General features: G+C 40.2%; 1 protein-coding gene across 1 annotated transcript in view; it reads right to left on the minus strand.

Moving 5' to 3' along the window:
• FBN1 (fibrillin 1) overlaps positions 1 to 20,404 on the minus strand; it is a 228,157-nt gene that overhangs the window by 193,852 nt on the left and 13,901 nt on the right. Inside the window, exons 3-4 of the mRNA XM_045822406.1 lie at positions 2,657 to 2,739; positions 535 to 633 (exon numbers count right to left, since the gene is read on the minus strand). Coding sequence (XP_045678362.1) covers positions 535 to 633; positions 2,657 to 2,739 — 182 coding nt within the window. The remainder of the gene's footprint in view (positions 1 to 534; positions 634 to 2,656; positions 2,740 to 20,404) is intronic.

Raw genomic sequence — 20,404 nt, forward strand, 5'->3', positions numbered from 1 at the left:
TCACAAAATGAACAAAGGGGGAAAATTCTGGAAGGGAAAAATCATTGTGCTTCATGACAGATCATCCCCAGAAGCTGCCATGATGACTTCTTACATTTTCTTCTTGCAAAGGACGGGGTCTTGAATTTTCAAAAAGTGTTTAATAAGATTCACATTTCAGTACCACAAGGAAGACTGCCTAGTTTTCTTGAGCCAATATGTTCATTAAACAATCATTTCATTGAGCATCTTTTATGGTGTTTACATTGGAGACACAAAGATAAATAAGGCAATACCTACACAGAAGGAAGTCATAATCTTTATATTACTCATAGTAACTGTGTCCCATATAGCAATTTCCCTATAAAGAGTAAAGAAGGGAAATGGGAGGCCAGATTGAGAAAAGTCATTCCAAATATTTTGGGCAAAACAGAGAAGGCAGATGTTCTAGTGAAAAATGTACTACAGGCAAGAGAAAAACCAAAAGCAAATTTAGGAGAAAATAGGGTGTAACCACATAAAATAATATTATATATAATGACATGTTATACTCACTGGATCTGGAGCCACAGGAAGGAGATATCTGACCAGATGGGCAAGTGCACATATTTGGCCTAGAACAAAATCCATCCCCACAGGAATGCCGGCAAATGGCTGTGAATAAAACCAGAGGTCTGTTAGCACGTGGCTTTGGCGTGCAGTGACTGACAGGGACCGAGTCCTCAAGTGAGGAAACCTGGGCTCTCAGGATCCTCATTAACTCTGCCATCATGACTATGTGATCTTAGGCCTCAGGTTTATTCCTTTACAAAACAAATCTGTTGGGCTAAATAAACCCTGGCTGTAAAATTTGCTAACTCCCTTAACCACATCAGTGCTGCTCTGCCTCTCTTTGCTTATTCCACAGCACTCCACCTCCCAGAAGCCCCAGACATCCTATGAAGGGAAAACAAAACAATCAAAAATCCTGCACCTAAACGTATTTATATACCTATAAGCATTCTGGTTTTACATTAACGTTAAGATTTAATGATATAAAAATTACCACAGTGTTCATGGAACTATTTTTATCATGAATGCCTAATGTTTAATAATTTTTATAAAAACACTGTAGCCTGCTAAGACTACTTCTCTATTTCAGATCGTGCTAGTTGAGAACATACAATCTATGGAGCAGCTTTTATCCTACATTTAGTCCAACCGTGAATGACATCACCAGTCTGAGGGATGTCTGAAATCCACTGTGGCTGTCCTGATTCCACAGTCAGAAAACTGCTCACTTTTAGAGAAATATTAACATTTTCATGACACCTGGATACGGATATCATACTGGTACCAAATGCTTTGCTAGTGGCCAAAGGAGTAAGCTTAAATGGCAAATGACTCATATTTATCATCAAACTAAGGCTTGGTCACTACTTTTTATGTTCATAGGCAGAGCCCTTTCCTCAGACTCCTACACAACCTTGCAAGAGGCAAATGAGATGAGCAAAGGCTAAATATAATACACTTGACAGAAAATTCATTGAAACATTAACATATCTATGGATGGAGATTGAAAACTATTAAGAAAGAAGCTTTCAAAGGACCCTATAAACATTTATTTAAATACCTGAAGATGGCATTTCTCAGAGATTCTACAGAATGCCAGGGAAAGGTTTCTGTTGTTAAGTTCATTTAGGAAACTCCAAATACCATTATACCCCTTTCTTACTGACTCAACTTTGATTTTGAAATACACCACAATGTGACAAACAAATAAGTTGCCCTTGGTCAAAATCAAGAATTGGGAAAACGATAAACTTTTTCGGGTCACCAAGAGAATATTGGTTGGAATAATCTATCCTTTTCCACAGATCACTGTTGGCCCAGTGAGAAGGTGGGTTAAGTGACTCCTAAATGTCCTGTCAGCTCTGAATTCTGCCTGTTATACTAATAGAGTACTTTGGAAACTGAAGATTATTTCATAGATATGATGAGTATAAATGTTCAAGGAGGACAGATGCCATAACTAAGTGAACTTAGTCTCTCCATTAAATATATCTTGTCTGGTATGTGAGGTGTCACTCAACATTGGGGGGATATTTTGAGAATAAGGCAGTTTGCCACAGCGGCAGGGTCCATAGAGGAATCTCTGGGATCATTTGCATTCTCCCCTAGTCTTCCTGCTGGTCATCATCTGATGCCCTCTCTGCTTCCTCTCCCCTTTGTCTAACAGTGATGTCTGCCTTTGGCCTTGACCACCCTAATTCAATGTACAAGGTTTGGGCAGGCATGTGGGTGGCCAACAAAGTTAGAGGTTACCATAAGGAAAGCAGCAATGGTAGCATTTTTTTCAAAATCCCTCCAAAGTGATTCCATAATCTGTGCAGCCAGGCACAGCATATGTAATGACATGCAACGCTGACCAAAGAATCCCAGTGCTCTACGGCCCTCTTCCTTATAGCTCAGAAATATCCTAAAAGAAGTCACTGGACTAAAGGATAACAGTGGTTTGACCAAGTCAATGTATTTCCCAACCTGAATTCAGAGAAAGTCGGAAAATCTTAGAGCTGGAAGGCTCTTCAATGAACACATTACTGGTAAGCAGTTACAAAGGACCAAGTACTAAAAATCATCATGCAACCAAAACAACAAAAGGAGAATATGCAGAATGACAGATTGTCTATTTACTTACGAACAATACACTGATTTCCACCAGGTAAGGTTTTCCACCCAGGGCAACAGTAAACATTAAACCGTGATCCACAGACATTGGGTCTGAAACAAAAGCAAAAAAAAAAAAAAAAAGTTCCATTATAAGAAGTCCACAGTTTTTTTTTTAAAAAAAAAACATAACTTATGACCAAATAAAAGCAAAAAATCCTGAGTTATAAGAACAAGATGAATCTTTGAGAAAAGCAAACTCATGGGACTCAATGCTGGCTTCTTAGTTTGAGACGCTTTAACATGATGGTATCAATAAGGATATTCCCTCATGTCACCTATGCATGTAGCACATCGGGAAGATAGAAACCAGGGATGCAAGCTGCAGGGACCTCTATCACAAGACACAGTACAAATACTTGTGTAGCTACATGAGTGTAATTTAAACAACAAACTTCCTACTAATCTAGTTAAAAAAGGTCATCATAAAAATCTATTGCATGTAAGGCTTTAAACTTCTATTCATTGAAGTTTGGTATATTTTTTCCTGTGGCCCAGCTCACCTCTTGAAAGAAAGAATGACCACATTCCTCCTTTCACTAGAATTACAGGAATGCAAATCCTGACATTAGTCAGAATAAATAAAAGCCAAAACACATAAATATTTCTTTAGCCAAAGTTTGGAAACATGGTTGATACCAGCAGTTACGGGAAAATAAGACCAACACCCCTCTGGGGTTTCTTGTTTACAGACAGTTCACCACTCGTCTTAGTCCAAAGCCTTCATTCAAAATCCAGATGACCCATGTTTAAAAATTTAAGGGACCAACTGGGTAAGGGTCTAGCTATGGTGGAAACTAGGGCAGAGAATAGAACACAGAGACCCAGAAGAAACCATTCCCTTTACTTCACCATATCTACAGGCCTACACATTAATGCTCGTTCCTGGAGTTCAGAGATGACTATGGAAGGTCGAATGTTTTGCAATCAATTTCACAGACTAGGAGCTATTTCAAGGCTTCCTGGTATAATAGTCCCATAGGCATAAGCCTTTTAAAATGCACGGCTAAAATGTATTTTCAGTTGGGGTGCACTCACACATTCTCCCTATAAATGCAGACCATTTGTAATTGGACAGAACCCTACTGCATTTCCTCTGAACTCACTTCATGGACCACATACAGGATTGAGAACAAAGGTGAGGTTGTTGCCCCGTCCTGTACTCCTTTGACAGCCCAAGAGAACCCGGAACACTCTGCACGGCAAAATGCATACACCAGACTGACTGATGCTGAGGTCAGAAAGAGAAGTAGAAAGAATGATGGAGGGGCCAGGCAAATGTTCCTAAATCCATACCCAATTGCCCAGGGCTTCTCCGAGGGTAAACAGAGAATAATTGACTAGAGACTTGATGTATGTATATTATGTGACTTTAAGGCCTCTCTGTGCCTTAGTTTATTTTTCTACACATTGGGATAATAAAATATCTGCCTGGTATACATCATGTTTGTTTGTGTGCATCAGATGAAACAAGGGATGTGAAAAGCTTCATACATGAAAAGGACAATGAAAATACAATGTAGCATCTTCTGACTTACAGTACCTACTCGGGCAAAGGAACCATAAGAAATAAAGGAAGGAAGACTTTATTAAGAATTCATAACCAACAGCTGTCAATACCCCACCCCTCCTGTGATAAAGTAGTGCCCAAAACTTCAGGTCAGAGTGCAAAGAATTTCCTAGGGCAACTCAAAATCTTGGAAAGAGAGTGAGAGAAGAGAGAAGGTAAGGGGCTGTGGTAGGGAGAGGCACTCCACCCTTCCAAATGTCATAAATGTTCTCTTGATCTAAAATGACAATCTGGGCTAAAGTCAGCCACCTCAGAACCTTCCCCACCAACGGCCCATTTCCCAGAACCCCACTGCACCCAGCTCAGTCCCACACCAAACCCTGGAATAGCTGCAGAGGCACCCTGCGCCTGGACAGGGGGTCCTGTGCTCGGGATCACTGTGTTTTTCAAACAAAAATCAGGGCAAATTGTCTGACAAGAATGAGTGTATTCATGGAGTAACAACACACCGAACAGGGAGAAGATGAGAAACAAAGAGTCCAGAATCAGTCATTTCAGTCCTACAAAGCGTGATATTCAAAATGTTTTCCAAAGTATATTTAAAAATCATAGAAATATCATCATTCTTTATTGTGTTTGCAGTGTTTAAAATCAACCCACAGACAAAACATGGTAGCAGTTACATCTTAGTGAGCTATGTCCCCACCTTTCATGGCAAGAAGCCAGTGGTTACCGTTTAATTCCAGGCATCAAGGTGCAAGCAGAGTAGATGGTGTCACGCAGATAAATGTGAGAAGAACAAAAAACAAATGGTTGAAACTGGCTGCCTTAAGAGTTGAGGATCTGGGGAAGAATTTTCTGCAGAGAGAATTCTTTCTCTTTTTCACTTTAAAGCCTACCATAACTGTTCATTTTTAAATATACACTGTTATACTTTGATCATCATTTTTTAAAGCAAAAACTCACTTTAAAGGTATGAAGATCTTCTCTCATTAACAGGGTGCTTTCTGTTTTATTAGTCAGTTATCACAGTCCCTTTCATTGATTATCACATCTTCATTCCACTGCATTAAGATTCTGGGTAATGTTGAATTGTGACTTATTTAGTTGGTGTGCTCTGATTTTTTATTGTGAGATTCACAAGTTTATAATAAGTCATCTATAATTTAACTTCAGCTATTTCAACCAACATCCTCACAGGATGACTGTTTTAATCTCACCATTCACCCTCTACCACTAAACACTACTAGGTTCCACGGCTACATGCAAAGTATTACAAAGGTATAAGGTCTCTCCTCTGATGACCCTGGTCTAGAGAACTGCACACTAACAGAGCTCGTTCAGACAAGCTGGGTGGCATCTGTTCTACTTACACATAGAAAAAAAAAACAGCTCTAATTCTGGAAATAAATGAATGTCTTATTTAAGTTGGAAAGCACCAAGACATGTAAAGTCGAAAGCAGACATATTGGACTATTTCCATTGTAAAAGACTTTAAGGTTTCAGCACAAAAAGTATTAACAAAGAAGGTAAGTCTTTTTAGTGAAGCTCCCTTTCTGTGTAAATGGAAGTGAAGGATTCTTATACCTCTTTCTCTTCCTTTTCACTGCATCAGCCGTACCCATTAGCCCACCAAAAAAAAAAAAAAAAAAAACAAAAACAAACCCTCAGAGTTAAAGCTCCATGCAAGTGGCAGTAGTGGTATTCAGCAAATTAAAGGGAAAAGAACTTCAAGCTAAATGCTACAGACACATTACTTCATTTAATCCTCATAGCAACCCCATGGGTAAGTTCTATTATTGTTGTCCTTAACACTGAAGAAACTATGGTTTAGGAAGGTTACACACCCTAGCCAAAGTCCCATAGCTAGGAGGTAAAGAATGGGGACTTGAACTCAGGAAACCATACCTAGAAATATGCCCTCTTTACCCCTACATTAAGGCACAGATGTAGTTAGGAAACAAGATGACATTTTACCCAGTAGCATTCATGGTAGCATGAGTAACAAAAATCACAAAATGTCCATCAATAGACTGAAGATTAAGCACAAACAATTTCTAGCTGTACTCTAATAGTTCATGGGGGAAAGGGGAAAATACATTTATATTCCACATCACCACTGTACATTACATTTTGTAAATTGCTAAGTCCTTATCAGTAACTTCTCTTACAAACTGCTGTGAATATTGTGCTCTGCAGCAGCCCTCTTCCAATTACTCTGGGGGATGGGTGAGCCTCCGCAGGCTGGATATTTGGATCCAGTTCAGACGCAGCACTCAGAGATTGTGTGGGCTAGCTAAAGCCCCTCTCAATGGAGCGAACAGCTGGGCTCTACCACATCTGACCACATCACTGCAGGAATTGGCCTCTGTGCAAAATGTCTGCAGTGTGTCCAGATCCCTTAGCCAGAACCCACTTCTGCGAGTCTGGCCTCTCTGACAGTAAGATAGCCTTTCTGCTTCCTCTCCCCAGTGCAAACTCCTTTCAGACAAGACTGGGAAAATAAAGCCAAGTTCAGGGGGCTCTTACTGCATATGCATGCGTTTCTTAGGCTGTGAAGTGATTACATCCTTGGGCAAAGAGGATGCTAAACATTAGATAACGGTGAATGAGGTGGACACCTCCATGAGTTGCCTGGTTTTTTGACTTTTGGGGGAAAGAATTATGATTCAGTCCCCTTGAGTGTCATTATGGAGGGATATCAAAAGGCATTTGCTCCCACATAATGAAGAAGGCCCAACCACCCGTGTGACATGCCTCAAGGCAATATCCTAACATGCCACTGTTCTCCAGTGTTACAAGCAATTAATTTTCAGTGTCAACAATGTGATAGATGATGAAAAATTATATTGCAATAATATACAAATAAGCTACATACATTGTGAGCCACACATATTGGTTGTATTAGTTCTCTGACAAAATTTTTATCAAGAGAAAAAGGAAAAAGGGAAGAAAAACATGCATACTATCGGATGAAAGGACCCCACCACTGCTCCAATAACTTTGCAAAGGCTCCTCCTTATTTTAGTGCCTTTACTCTGGCCCTCTTCACTGAAGAGAGAGGTCAGATCTCCCAGAAGTGATTTGAATACCACATGTGACTGTTCCAGCCCATCTGCCAGTCACAACAACTTGAGTAATGAAACTTCAACCCCTGGTAATGAAAACAGCTTCCATGGCCTCCTCAAGCTTCAGCTGGGCAATCCAGACCCAGGGATTCATTTCTGGATTGTCTGGGTCAACACTGGCTGGCATATGGACAATCCAGGTTTCCTTCTTTGAAGACACAAGCCAGCCAACCTCTCTGACCTACTTCATGCAGTTAAAAAGAACAGAAAAAAAAAAAGAACAATTTCGTACTCTGGTTTGCAAGCCTTTAACTTCTTCTTGCTCTCTTCCATCCCCAGCAGATTAGTGACTCCATTACCTCTTCTTCTAAAGCCAATATCCATCTATTTCCCTCTTCCCCCTCCCTCCCTCCTTCCCTCCTTCCTTTTCTCCTTTCCTTTTTCCCTCTCTTAGTTCCTACTCTCAGGGCATTTAAAACCAAGCATTCTACTTCAAACTCAATGTAACCAAGATTACACAGCTCATCTTCCTGTGTAGCCAGTAAGTTCACTGCTGGGCACGCAACAGCACACATAATTTAATCACCTTGCCCACAAGTACAAAGCTGCTAAGCAGTATTTAGTGAGAACCTATTATATGCCAAGCACTCTGTTATTACATAAGAAAGAAAAATGACAAAGATGAGCAAACTTAACTCCCAGATTTTGGTTTCTGATACCATTTTTCCAGTAGGAGGAACATTTGTCCTGGGACAAATGGCTGATTCTAGAACTGGACAGGAAATATACAAGATGAGCCTGGAGCATCTTGCGGTAACAGAAAATAAGAAAGTACTAAACAAACAAACAAAAACACAGCAATGGAGGCATGTCAAAGGATACAGGAGCCAAATGAAAGTTCCCAAAAGCCAAAGCTAGAACCATTTGAGAAACAAAATAACAAAAGTTGTATTGGATTATAATCCAAAATATAAAATAACTGTCCATGAGGCTATAGTGATAAATAAATGACTGGGTAAATAAGCAAATGGGAGAGGAAAAAAACTAATCTCTTGTGCTAGAAAATTCCAAATAATTTATATAGATACTCTGCTTTCAAGGAGGTCGAGAAGAACTCTCCATTCCTTGTGCGTGGGCTGTGCATAGTGACTTCCTTCCAAAGGAATTGCAATTAGGAGACAATCTACAGAATTCCTGACCAATATTCATCAAAACTGTCAAGGTCACCAAACACAAGAGAAGTCTGAGAAATTGTCACAGCCTAAGAAGACACGACAACTAAATGTAATGTGGGATCCTGGATGGGATCCTGGATGGGATCCTGGGCATTCTAAGCAAATTTAATCAGAGAATGCACTATAGTTAACAATGTATCACTATTGGTTCATTAATTATACTAGTATAGGATGTCAATTGAGGGAAATGTGCCCAGAGTATAAGAGGACTCTCTGTAGTACCCTGGTGAATTTTTGGAAATCTAAAATGAAAAGCTTATTAAGAAAGAAAATAATAATAATTAATAACCATGATATTACTAAAAAAATTGTTACTGTGCCCCCCAAAATGACTAAGACAGCGTTTGCTCCTGAAGGAACATGGGCACATACGTCAGTACAGCACAGAGTGTCAACAGAAAAGGTAGGACATGGATATCAAGGCCAGCCCAGGAGAGGAAGGAGTCCAGAGCAGGGACCAGCTGCCCAAGCCAGAGCAGGCTCAGAAAGAGACCATCTGAGCTATGAGTTAATGTTTCCCAGCTGCTGAGAGGAGTCACTCATTTTATTTCATCCCACTGCTAAAATGCCCCTTAAATTCTCTAACTCCATTAGCAAATCCCTTGTCCAAATTCTGGTGTTTCATTGTTGTCCAATACCACATTTTTTTTCCTGACTCCCCAGTTCCTCTCCATCCCACTAGGACAGTGTAGCTAAGTATGTTCCCATCATCACCCTGATTAATTCTGCACTATGATCTGGGGACAGACCTTCACCCTCCACAAAATGTGAAACATCTTATTAGCTGCAGATCTCTACCAGGCAGGCCTACCCTACCTGTCAATCTCATCTTCACCAATCTCCACCCTCCCCTGGGGCTCCTCTTCACCATCTCAGCCCTCACTCCCGCACACGCCCCATGCCATCACACACACACGCTAAGTCTGAACTCTCCTTCCATTGTTCCCTCAGAATGTGTCATTTCATCTCTCTCCATGGTGTTAGTCCCTACTCTCCGATTAATCCCGTCCACCTTGCAACCAACCCACACAGTTCCAGACATACCTCTCAAAAACCTACATGTGCTATATTGTAATTATAAATTTTAAGGAATTATTTGTCTACATTCTCATGCCTGAAACCTGCCCCCACCCACTATGGTCCAAGACTCATAGTTCTTCAAGCAAAGAAACAGTGTCTGTTATGTCTAGAATATCCTGGAATCTTTTTAAAAGCACACAGAACTAAATGCCTTATTAAATATAAAGTACAGTTAACAAAGATCAATACTATCCCTTTGGGTGTCATATAGAGGCCACCTGTAAATGCCGCCAACATAGAAATATGTCTAATGGTGAGAACTATTTCTTATAAATTAATCTATTTAAAGGGAGAAGGCTTCATGCCTATCTGAAAGGTGACAGGCATTTAGACAATAGCATATAATGGTTTCATGCCTTGGTTACTTTGTTGGCATGCTGATCATTAATTCATTCTGATCAGTGAAGTTATCAGTGTTTACAACTCAGGATTCAATACATTTCCTTTGAGAAAAATACAAAATCAATGTAGACAAAATCATATATGAATATCTGGTTCTACCTATTTCTTTGGCAAAAGAAACCCCCAAATCCCAAAAGCAATGAAACAAAAGTTTTCAGTTCACAAATCAGTGCATATTTTATTTTGGCAGGTTGGTGCCACTGACCAAAGCCATAGATGGAGGCTGCCATACGTGGCCAGCCACTAACCACACCCATCACAAATTCACAGGGCGGCCTTGGAAGGTCTGTCTGGATGTGCTGTTTGGACAGAGGCTCCTCCCACTGCTGAGTGGGGTAACTCACAGTACAGGCCGCACACAGAGGCTGTTGCACCAACACTTTCATTTGCTGTCTGCCCCAAACTGTGTTTTGGAGGGAACTCTGTGTTGATCAAAAGCAATAGCCCAAGAACTTAAGAACCAAAGAATTTAGGTCACACTATTAAAGACACACACACACACACACACACACACACACACACACACACACAGCCTAAGAAGCTGAAGAAACAGCAGCGAAGGCAGTTCCCCAAATCTGGAGGTCATTTTCGACTGGCAGCCAACTTAATCCTGTGGAAACCTTTTATAGGTGACCGAAACGTGTGTGTGTGTGATGTGATTGTCTTTGAAAAAAAGAAAGGAAGGATTTAAAGCCACTGGGTGCAATGTCACAGGAAGGAACCATGAAGACCAGAAGCACATGGCCGTGTGCAGCAAGTCCTGATCCTGCTGAATCTCTGGGCTCTTTCTGCATCTAGTGCTCTGGATTAAGCAAAACTGAGAACACCAAACTCTGCACAAACTATTAAACCACGTGGCCCCCAGACTTCTAAGGGCGACGACCTGGCTAACCTGCTGTCATAGTCTGCACTGGACCTACTGCTCTCAAGGGAACGGGTCTGTGCTGGCCCGCCAGCATCCCACCCCTGGTTGGTTATGTAAAAGGTGTTCCCATCGAAACATGGAGAGGGGTGTATCTGTTCACGAAGTTTGGACTTTACTATTTGAACCTATATGGATGAGGAAGGGTTTTCTCAAAGCCTAGAGACCAGCATGCCTCAAATGTGCATCTCCCCAGCATCTGAAAGGGTCTGTCCAATGACACCATGCAAATGCACAGTTTCTACCGTGCTGCTTCCCAGAACCCTGCAACCCCTTGGCTTGACCTATGACTTCCAGGACTAGCCCAGCATCTTCTTTTGCTGGGATATTTGCTCCAGTTACTCAAGCTGAAGTCACGCTGCACTCTCCTGAAGGTTGGCAAAATTATAAAAATTACTGAAACACAAACAGGAAAACTAAGGAGGTGGTCCAGATCTGCCTAGTGAGAGGTCGGCTCAGGGTTGTGTCTACGGAATTCACTGCTCACCTCGGCTCCCTCACCTCCTTCCCTCCTCTTCATCACCCACAGAAGAAACTGGGGACAGAAACCCTGACTCTTGCCGCTTCCCAGAAATTCTCAAAGCAAGAGCTCTGTCCAGGGCGATGATATCTTCTGAATGTACTGGCAGCCCCAGGAAAAGACAGGGAGACCAGCCAGTGGGGTCAGGCTCAGGGGAATGAATGGGGTTCTTCAGGAGCTGGGAGCGCAGGGTGATGGGATATTCCAGTTCTGAGTCCTGGCAGCTCCCAACTGACAAACAGGAAGGGCTCCAAAAATGTCATTTCTATATTGGTATTTAGAACTCAGAATGGCTTTTCCAATAGAAACAATGTTAATAGGTGGTGGTTTGGTCCCCAGGCTAGTCAAATAGCAGTCTCTGTGCTACATTATCAGCTAAATAGGCTATTATAGGCTGGTCTGGGAACCTGACCACAGCTTAAAATGTTGTTTCTATGGGAAAACACATTCCACAGCAGGCAACCAGAGGGAAACTTGGCCACTCGAATCCATGGTCCCTGCAGCTATCATAAGCTGCTCAGAGAACAACGAAAACTAAACACCTTAAACTCAGGCCACTGCACACAGCTCTAAGAGAGTGGCCAGAATCTGAGCTCTCTCAGCCCCGGGCCCAACGCCAGCCCCTGCCCCCAGCACAAGAGACCGTTAGGGTCAGTATGGGATGCCTGTACATCCACAAAGTAGGGACTTAACAACTGTGAAACAACTGGATACTCTAATTCTCAGTGTACCTGACTTCTTTTAGACACCAAAGGATCCCACCCCAGCCCCAACTACGGCACAATAAAATCAGTCCCCAGGACTGGTTCACAGTACAAGGGCTCAGTGAGCCATTTCCAGAAGGAGTAGCTTCCAGGTGAAACAAGGAAGCAAGTCAGATTTGAACTCTATTTTGTGGCTTTAATCTTATACCCAAGTTATTCGAGCATTTCAGATCCCCTGAAACCAAAAAATTACCCTTTCTTTTGCAATGTGAGTTCCTTAAAGATAGAAAGTTCAGATTTATCTTCACCACCCAGCATGATACCTGAATCTCAGATGGTAAATGAAGGTGTGGAGTGTCCAATTAACGAAGAAAACATAAACTAGAATTCTGTCAGAGTAGTATTAAATTTACTGAAAATGTAAATATGCTTAGAAGAAACTCAATAATAAAATAAAGGAATGAAAAGGATAATTAGTACTAAGAAATAAATTAATTTCATTCACTCTTTTGAATTATAAAAAATTAAAATAAAAAACCAAAACATAACAAAAGATACTCATAAGTGGAATTCATGGGGTAGAGAGTTAGGTTTCCCCATGTCTCAGATGTATTATTTAGAAACACTTTATAGTTACAAAGTTTCAGAGGTCTTATATTTCTAATTCTACTTCATAGGAGTCAAGGGGCAGTGAGTCTCTCAAAACATTTCTCTTCCCAACTCTTGCATGAGAACAGAGACAACATTGTTCCTAAGGAACAACAACAACAAAAAACATTGACAGAGTTTAAGTTTTTAAGAAGTCAGAGGAGGTTAGCTGAAAGCAGGCAGTAGTTGAGATTATTTCATAGAAATTAACAGTTCAGAACATTAGGGGTCAAAAGCTTGAGAAGTTTATTTTTCTAACTTTCCAATTACATTTGCAGCAAAGGTGTAAGTATTTATTTCTAAACATTTATATATCTGGAAAACTTTTAACGAAAATAGTCTAATTTAAATTTAAGGGAATCTGACTAAGGAATTTATCTAGCCCATGTGAAATCACACTGTAGAATAAAAATTATTAGCAAATTTTAGAGAGCTTTATAATTTACAAAATAATCATGTGACCCTTCCCCCAAATTCTATCAAGATAATGTGTTTTTGTCCTCATTTTTAGATGAGGAGACTAAAATTGAGAGAATTGTTCAAAGGTTACACAATGGAAGCATGTCAGAAGTCACTAATTAAAAATCAAAAGAATTTACTCATAAGACATCCCAAGGTTAATACTGAAGATTTTTTAGATTAGTAATTAGACAGGTGTTCCCACAAATATCCCAAAAAGAATGCATGCCTTCATATAAACTAATTTGTGCATCATTTTTTACATTCTGGTTTTCTTTTCTTAGGTCTGCAAAATCAAAAATTTGAAGACCAATCTTGCAAAGTAGACTGGAAAAGGAAAATGATGACAAAAGAAATAGCAGTTGGCTCTTAACATGTTCCGTGTTCAGGGGAACGGGTGGGTGGGGAGCAATGTGCAGATTCAAAATGTAGATAATTCAAAACCTACTCATAGCTCCATTGGAATGTGTTTTGTATGTACACTCGACAGGGGCATGTCTTGTCTTTTGAAAAGCTGCTTGAAGCAGAATCATCAGGTCATGCAGACAAATATCCGACCCAGTGCATAAAGGCCGAGGTGACCAAGATGATGCTCTGCAAATCCCTAACAGTGTCACAGCTCTGTGACAATGAAGAGGCTACCAGCACTCTGTCCAATGTACAGGGAGAGTGGCAGCTCATTCCAAATGCCAGCACAGCACTTCCCTGAAATTCAACCCAAAAGATCTCTCTCTCTGCCTGAGTGATGCCAGCACCATCCTTGCAACACCTTCTGAGCTCTGGGGGAGGTGTGACAGTTTTCATGTTTCAAGCTATAATTTCGCACAGGGGGTGATGCTGTCGGCACAAAACTTCAGCATAGTGACAGCCTCTGAGAAAGAGATGGTGCAGGCAAAGCAGTGAAGCATGTCCACCCATTCTGCCTCCTAACGTACCTGAAAGGTTTCCAAGTCTCTGCAGCAGCTCCCAAGGACAAAGCCTCTGATGTAAAACCCTGTCGGTTTACCTGCAAGTTTGACTTTAGGCAGTAAAAATACATCAGTCCACAGGCACTGTGCACACCTTTCTCACTGACCTGAAACTCACACAGAAAATGTGACTTACACACACACACACACACACACACACACACACACACACACACACACTTCCCCCATGAATGTTCAGAAGGAAGCTGCTGGAGCTGCTCTTATCGCTGCATTTTTCCCCATGGGGATCTGGATATACCAGTGTTTTTCAAAAATCTCATTTCATCACTGAAGTTTTACTATTTCACCAACTATTTATTTCACTTAGCTTAATATTCTCCAGTTCCATCCATGCTGTTGCAAAAGGTAGAAGTTCCTTCTTTCTTTCTACTGCATAGTATTCCATTGTGTAAATGTACCCCAGTTTTTTGATTCACTTATTTACTGATGGGCACTTAGGCTGTTTCTAGCACTTGGCTACTGTAAATAACATTACTATGAACATTGGGGTGCATAAGTTCTTTTGAATTCAGGACTCTTAGGGCATATCCCCAGAAGTGGAAGTGCTGAGTCAAAAGGCAGTTCCATTTTTGGTTTTCTAAGGAAACTCCATACTGTTTCCACAGTGGCTGCACCAGTCTGCATTCCCACCAACAGTGCACCAGAGTTCTCTTTTCTCCATATCCTCACCAGCACTTGTTTGTTGATTTATTAATAATGGCCATTCTGACTGATGTGAGGCATCTCACTGTGGTTTTAATTTGCATCTCTCTGATGGCTAGTGATGCTGAGCATCCTTTCCTGTGTCTATGAGCCCTCTGTACGTCATTCTTGGAGAAGTGTCTATTCAGGTCATTTGCCCATTTTTTAATTGGGTGTTTGTCTTCCTGGCATTGAGTCAGATGAGTTCTTTATATATTTTGAAGATCAAACTCTTGTCTGATGTATCATTGGCAAACATGTTCTCCACACAGTCAGTTCTCATTTTGATGATGGTTTCTTTAGAAAAACAAATACCATATGATCTCACCTATAAGAGGAATCTAATGAACAAAATAAACTAATGAGCAAAATAGAATGAGAGGCATAGACACATGGAACAGACTGACAGCATCCAGAGGGGAGGGCGGAGGGGGATAATGGTGGAAAGAAAGGGGAGGAACTAGTCAAAGAACATGTATGTATTACCCATGGACATGGGCAACAGTGTGGGGGTTCACTATGGGAACAGGGGAGCGGGCTAGGTGGAAGAGGGCAAAGGGGGAAAAATTGGGACAACTATAATGGAATGACACTTAAAAATGTTAAAAAAATAAAAATTTTAAAAAGTTGTACTGTTTCTTTTTGTTTGTTTTCCAGTTTTGTTGACATAACTGACATGCAGCACTGTATAAGTTTAAGGTAAACAGCATAATGATTTGACTTACAACTATTGTGACATGATTACCACAGTAAGTTTATTTAAAAGTTACTATTTCTTAAATAAAAAAGGAAAACTCCTGAGAAAGCAATGATGAAATGAGAATACAAGTACTCACTTCTGACTGTTAAGATATCTGCAAACATCTGCTTTCCACCCATAGTCCAAAAATCTTACCATCTTTTCATAAGACCCTGGCCTGAAACTCTTATTGTGAAATAAAAGTAACACGCTGAGTTTCTCCATCTTGACTTTTAAACAAAAATCACTGGGTAAGGGGAGAGGAATAGACACTTGCATAATTATATCCTTGTTTTCTGCCCCCTCTAGTGCTGGGTTCCTCTGTATAAGTTTTCCACAATTTTATACCTAATAATTGCTAACCCTCAGTATTAGATAGTATATAATTTTTCCAAACTCTCAAAGTCATGGGTCAGTTTGGACAAATGCAGAAAAATCAGACCTGGCAGCATCATAGACACTGCTGGCTGTGAAGCAATGAGTATAAGTTCAAAACCATGTGTAGAACTTTACAGTATTAATAATAAATAGGGAATGACAACATTCAAATATGCCCATATGGCTATCCTAAAAAATTAATGGAGCTAGACAGTGATCATCAATGGCTGTTAACATCACAAAAAGAGATATGAGCAGGCATGGAGAGCCTCCTAATAGGAGTACACATACCAGTTACAAAGCCTTCTTGCCAAAAAGATGATTCTGAACTGGATCTGCCTCTAGTGCCAACAAGCAAGTCACAGCAAACACAGGAGACAGAGGAACCCGGTAAGTACCACCATCACTGGAGTGCAGTGCAGTCATCAGCAGCCTGAGAAACTCAACAGCAGTGCACTCCAAGCGTGGTCCCAGGGCTGGCCAGTGCTGGTCCACATACTATGTATTCAGGTCTATAATGAGATTAGGAGCTTATGATGGAATAAATTACCCCACTGCTTCCTTCATGGAGAAAGTCTCGCTATGAAAAAAATATCAGCTGAGCTAAATAGTGTGCTTAGTGACATACTGAATTTCCACTCTGGCACATGCTTCTCATCTTGTTACAAACTGGCAATAAATGGCTTATGGACTGGCATTTTAAGTAGCAGTGCTCTACAGGACATGAACCAATTCCTTATTTTCCAGCTTTAGTGAGATATAAATGACATGTAACACTATAAGTTTAAGGAGCACAATGCATTGATTTGATACATTTATATATTGCAAAATGATCACCACCATAGCATTTGGTAATATGTCCATCCTGTCACATAGGTACTACTTCCTTTTGTGGTGAGAACATCTCATATCTGCTCTCTTAGCACTTTAAGTATATAACAGAGTATTATTCGCTGTAATCACTATGCTGTACCTTAGATCCCCAAATTTATCCTATAACCGTAAGTTTATACCCTTCAGGCACTCTCTCTCCACTCCACCACCACCCCCCCAGCGGTCCCTGGTAACCACCACTCTACTCTGAGTTTGTCAGACTTTCAAATTCCACATATAAATGGTGTCTTACAGCATGAAAACATTTCTTCAATAAATAAATTACAAAGTAAAATGGCAAAGGGAAGCTACACATTTAAAAACATTTAAGAAATATATCAACTAGTTACAAAATATAAACTTTACTTGAATTCTGATTTGAACCAATTGTAATAAATAAATAAAATGTATGACCTAACAGTAAAACTTAAATCCTGGAGATCTGATGATATTTTAAATTAATGTTAATGTTAAATGTGATGGTGGTATCATGTTTATGTTTCTTAAATATTCCTTATGTTTTAGAAAATGCATATTGAAATGCTCACTAAATTATTTTTTAGGGGTTTGCTTCAAAATATTTGGGGGGAGGGAGGAAATCGATAAAACAAGACTGACCATTAATAGGTAACTGCAGAAGCTGGAGCTTTATCTGTACATCTACTGGACTCTCCACATTAAAAAGAAAGTTAAAAACAACTATGAAACCGAATTTGGCTCCATCCGTCCTGATCACCACACTCTCCTACACACCATCATGACACCATGCATTTAAAGAGCCACGTTTACTGTTATTTAACTCAACATTCTTAAGAGGGATGGGAATCTCCATTTAGAGGTGATAACAGTCCATTTCCAACACATTTGCCATCTTAAATAAGAGGCGAAAACTAACTCAAGTGCTTGCACAAATTTCAAGTGTGTGGCTAAAATAAGGTTATTGTTCATTAGACAAGGAATCCAAGAGCAAATGACTTAACTACATTATACAAATAGTTAAGCATGTCAGCCCAGGAAACGGGCTCCCCTGGGCATTACAACCACTTTTTGACACGATTCATTTTCATAAGAATACTTTAACTTTCTTAATAAAAAACATAACAAAAGTTACGTTAACATCTGTTAACAAAAAATAATAATAAATTTGAGGGGTTGATTTGTATCAGGTCTATAAAAGGGCTGAATTTTGGGTTTTCTATTCACAAATGAAAGAATTCTTATAGTCATGGGGTATATGAAACAAATGAGGGAAACCATTTAGCAAGAAATCCTGGTATGTTTTCCAGTTCTTCACTACAAGAGAATATGTGTTAACCTCTTTTCAAGGAAGGGCCCAAAGGCAAATGAACAGATAAGTCAACCCAAGGTCAAAGGAAACCCTGCTGTCTAGAATTCTGTTGAATGGTCAACAATATCTCTTAATATTAAGTCAAAAAAGAAGGAAAAAATGGCTTGCATATTGTTATAAAATTCCTGAAAGTTTTCAAAACTTTCAAAAGTTTGTTTTCTTATTAGAGATTTATTTCTTTCTTGAGAAGTTAGTAGAGTATAGAAAGTACCTGGTATTTGTTGCTCTGTTTTTTATATTTTTGCTTCTTTGTAAACTTTGTATTAGTGGTTGTCTTATTTACCCAAAGAAGACGAGAAGTATCAGATAATTTGAACATTTTTAATGACAATTAGAAAAATACATATTATCTGTTGAAACCATTCCTTACTTAAAGCACTCTTATTATTACAGGCTGTGAATGAGTATGAAGCAACCACAACTTCGTAGAGTTTATTGCCCATCAGTTAACCAGGGGATGGTATGTAAGGGGGCGGGGTTTAGGAACTCTGCCAAAGCTTTGTCTCAATTAAGATAATGTATGTTTTGTTCCACTTTCCCGGATGTTCAATAGTTTAAGATCTCTTGAAAGTCAACTCTCATTAAAACCAAACTGAGAATCATTAAAAGAAAATAAAAATATTTCCAATTTCTCAAGAGAAATAAGGCACAGAAGTAAAACAACAACAAATAAGAATCCCTTTGTACTGAGCGAACATTACGTTGCTACAAAGGGTGAAGCCAAAGGAAGGGAATGCTCAGTTGGAAAGTGAAGGCCATGGCTCTTCTCAGGGGTGGCCAATCTGTGTCAGCCTGACCCCAAATCATGCAAGCTAGGCCTGCCCACAAAGTGCCCAGAGAGAACAGTAATAGGGGAGCGAACTGAAGAAGTGCTGGGTGGATGAAAAAGAGAGCTTTCTTGGTTTGGGTGCAGATGTGTTGTTGCTTACCCACCTAGCATTCCTTCCTCTTCGGTGCTGGCCAAACTCCTCTTTCCTAAGAGGAATTCATTCCACATGGCTCAGGCCTGGCCGGTCCAAGTGCCCCATCTCCTTGGCCACAGGGATGGGCATAGGAACAGGAGCAGTGCCAGACTTCTCCTGGGGATTGATGTGTAGAAGCTGGGAAAGAGTGCACCTCTGTACCTCTGAGATCATGAGCTGAAAGGTAGTGTGGCTTCTTATCTACTTGATCGTAACCAATGAAAGCACATTTCAAAAAATGGCCAAGCACCTCACCGCAAAACAGTATTATCTTTCAGGGTGCTCTGTACACTGCTGCCAAAGAAAATGGTTTGAGGCCAGTCTTTCCATTTCCTAAAATACAAATTCCTTTCACAAAGGCTCTTGGAGAAAAAAAAAAAAAGTGTCCCTTAGGAAAGAGACAGGGCCTGTTTGCTACATCTGCCAATAAAACAATGCAAACTTCTTTGGAGGAGTTGAAACAGGCATATTATTAATAAGGAATGCTACTTAGTAAGTTTATTTCCCAAAGAAGGCAACACAATCTGGGGGAGGGGACATTTAAAAATAAAAACCTCAAGTGCACACTGCCTTTAGGTATAACCAGAGCTCCACAGACAAAGTAAGTTTCCATTAAAATTACATTTTTTTAAAATGTTGAAGTTCATATTTGCTTCCTTTTATTTCTGAAAATAATCGGTTCCAAGAAGAGGAAGTGGAGACTGTGGTATCCAGATATTAATGATCATCTAACTTTTTGCATTGGCCATAAAAATCCAGCCTCTTTATATGACTCCATCCCTCATTTTCCTGATGTGTATCAAAATTATTACCAACTTCATCACCACAGCTGAACACACCAGGTGCTGTAGTAGGAACTGGAAATGTATGATTTCATTAAGCCTCAGGACAACACAGAAAGGCATTACAATCCTGTTTTACAAGTGAGGAAACTGAGGCTCAGATAGGTCAAGCCACTTGTCTGAGGTTCGTCCTAATAGACCCCAGGCATGTCTATGTCTGCACTCTCAAGCTTCCCTGAAAACATGACCAATGCTTATTAGCGTTCATTGAAAATGACTCCTCGGTTCTTTAAAATACAGTCGGTCCCACAAGCCATCCCACGCTACCCAGCCACCCACAACCCGGCTCAAATAGGAAACAGTGCACAGTAATTAGAACGTATACCCCAGCCACTAGCTCTGGGTTTTTATGACTGACC

This window comes from Phyllostomus hastatus, unplaced genomic scaffold, assembly GCF_019186645.2.
Source record: "Phyllostomus hastatus isolate PE091 unplaced genomic scaffold, TTU_PhHast_1.1 phas_scaffold_501, whole genome shotgun sequence".
NCBI classification, from domain to species: domain Eukaryota; kingdom Metazoa; phylum Chordata; class Mammalia; order Chiroptera; family Phyllostomidae; genus Phyllostomus; species Phyllostomus hastatus.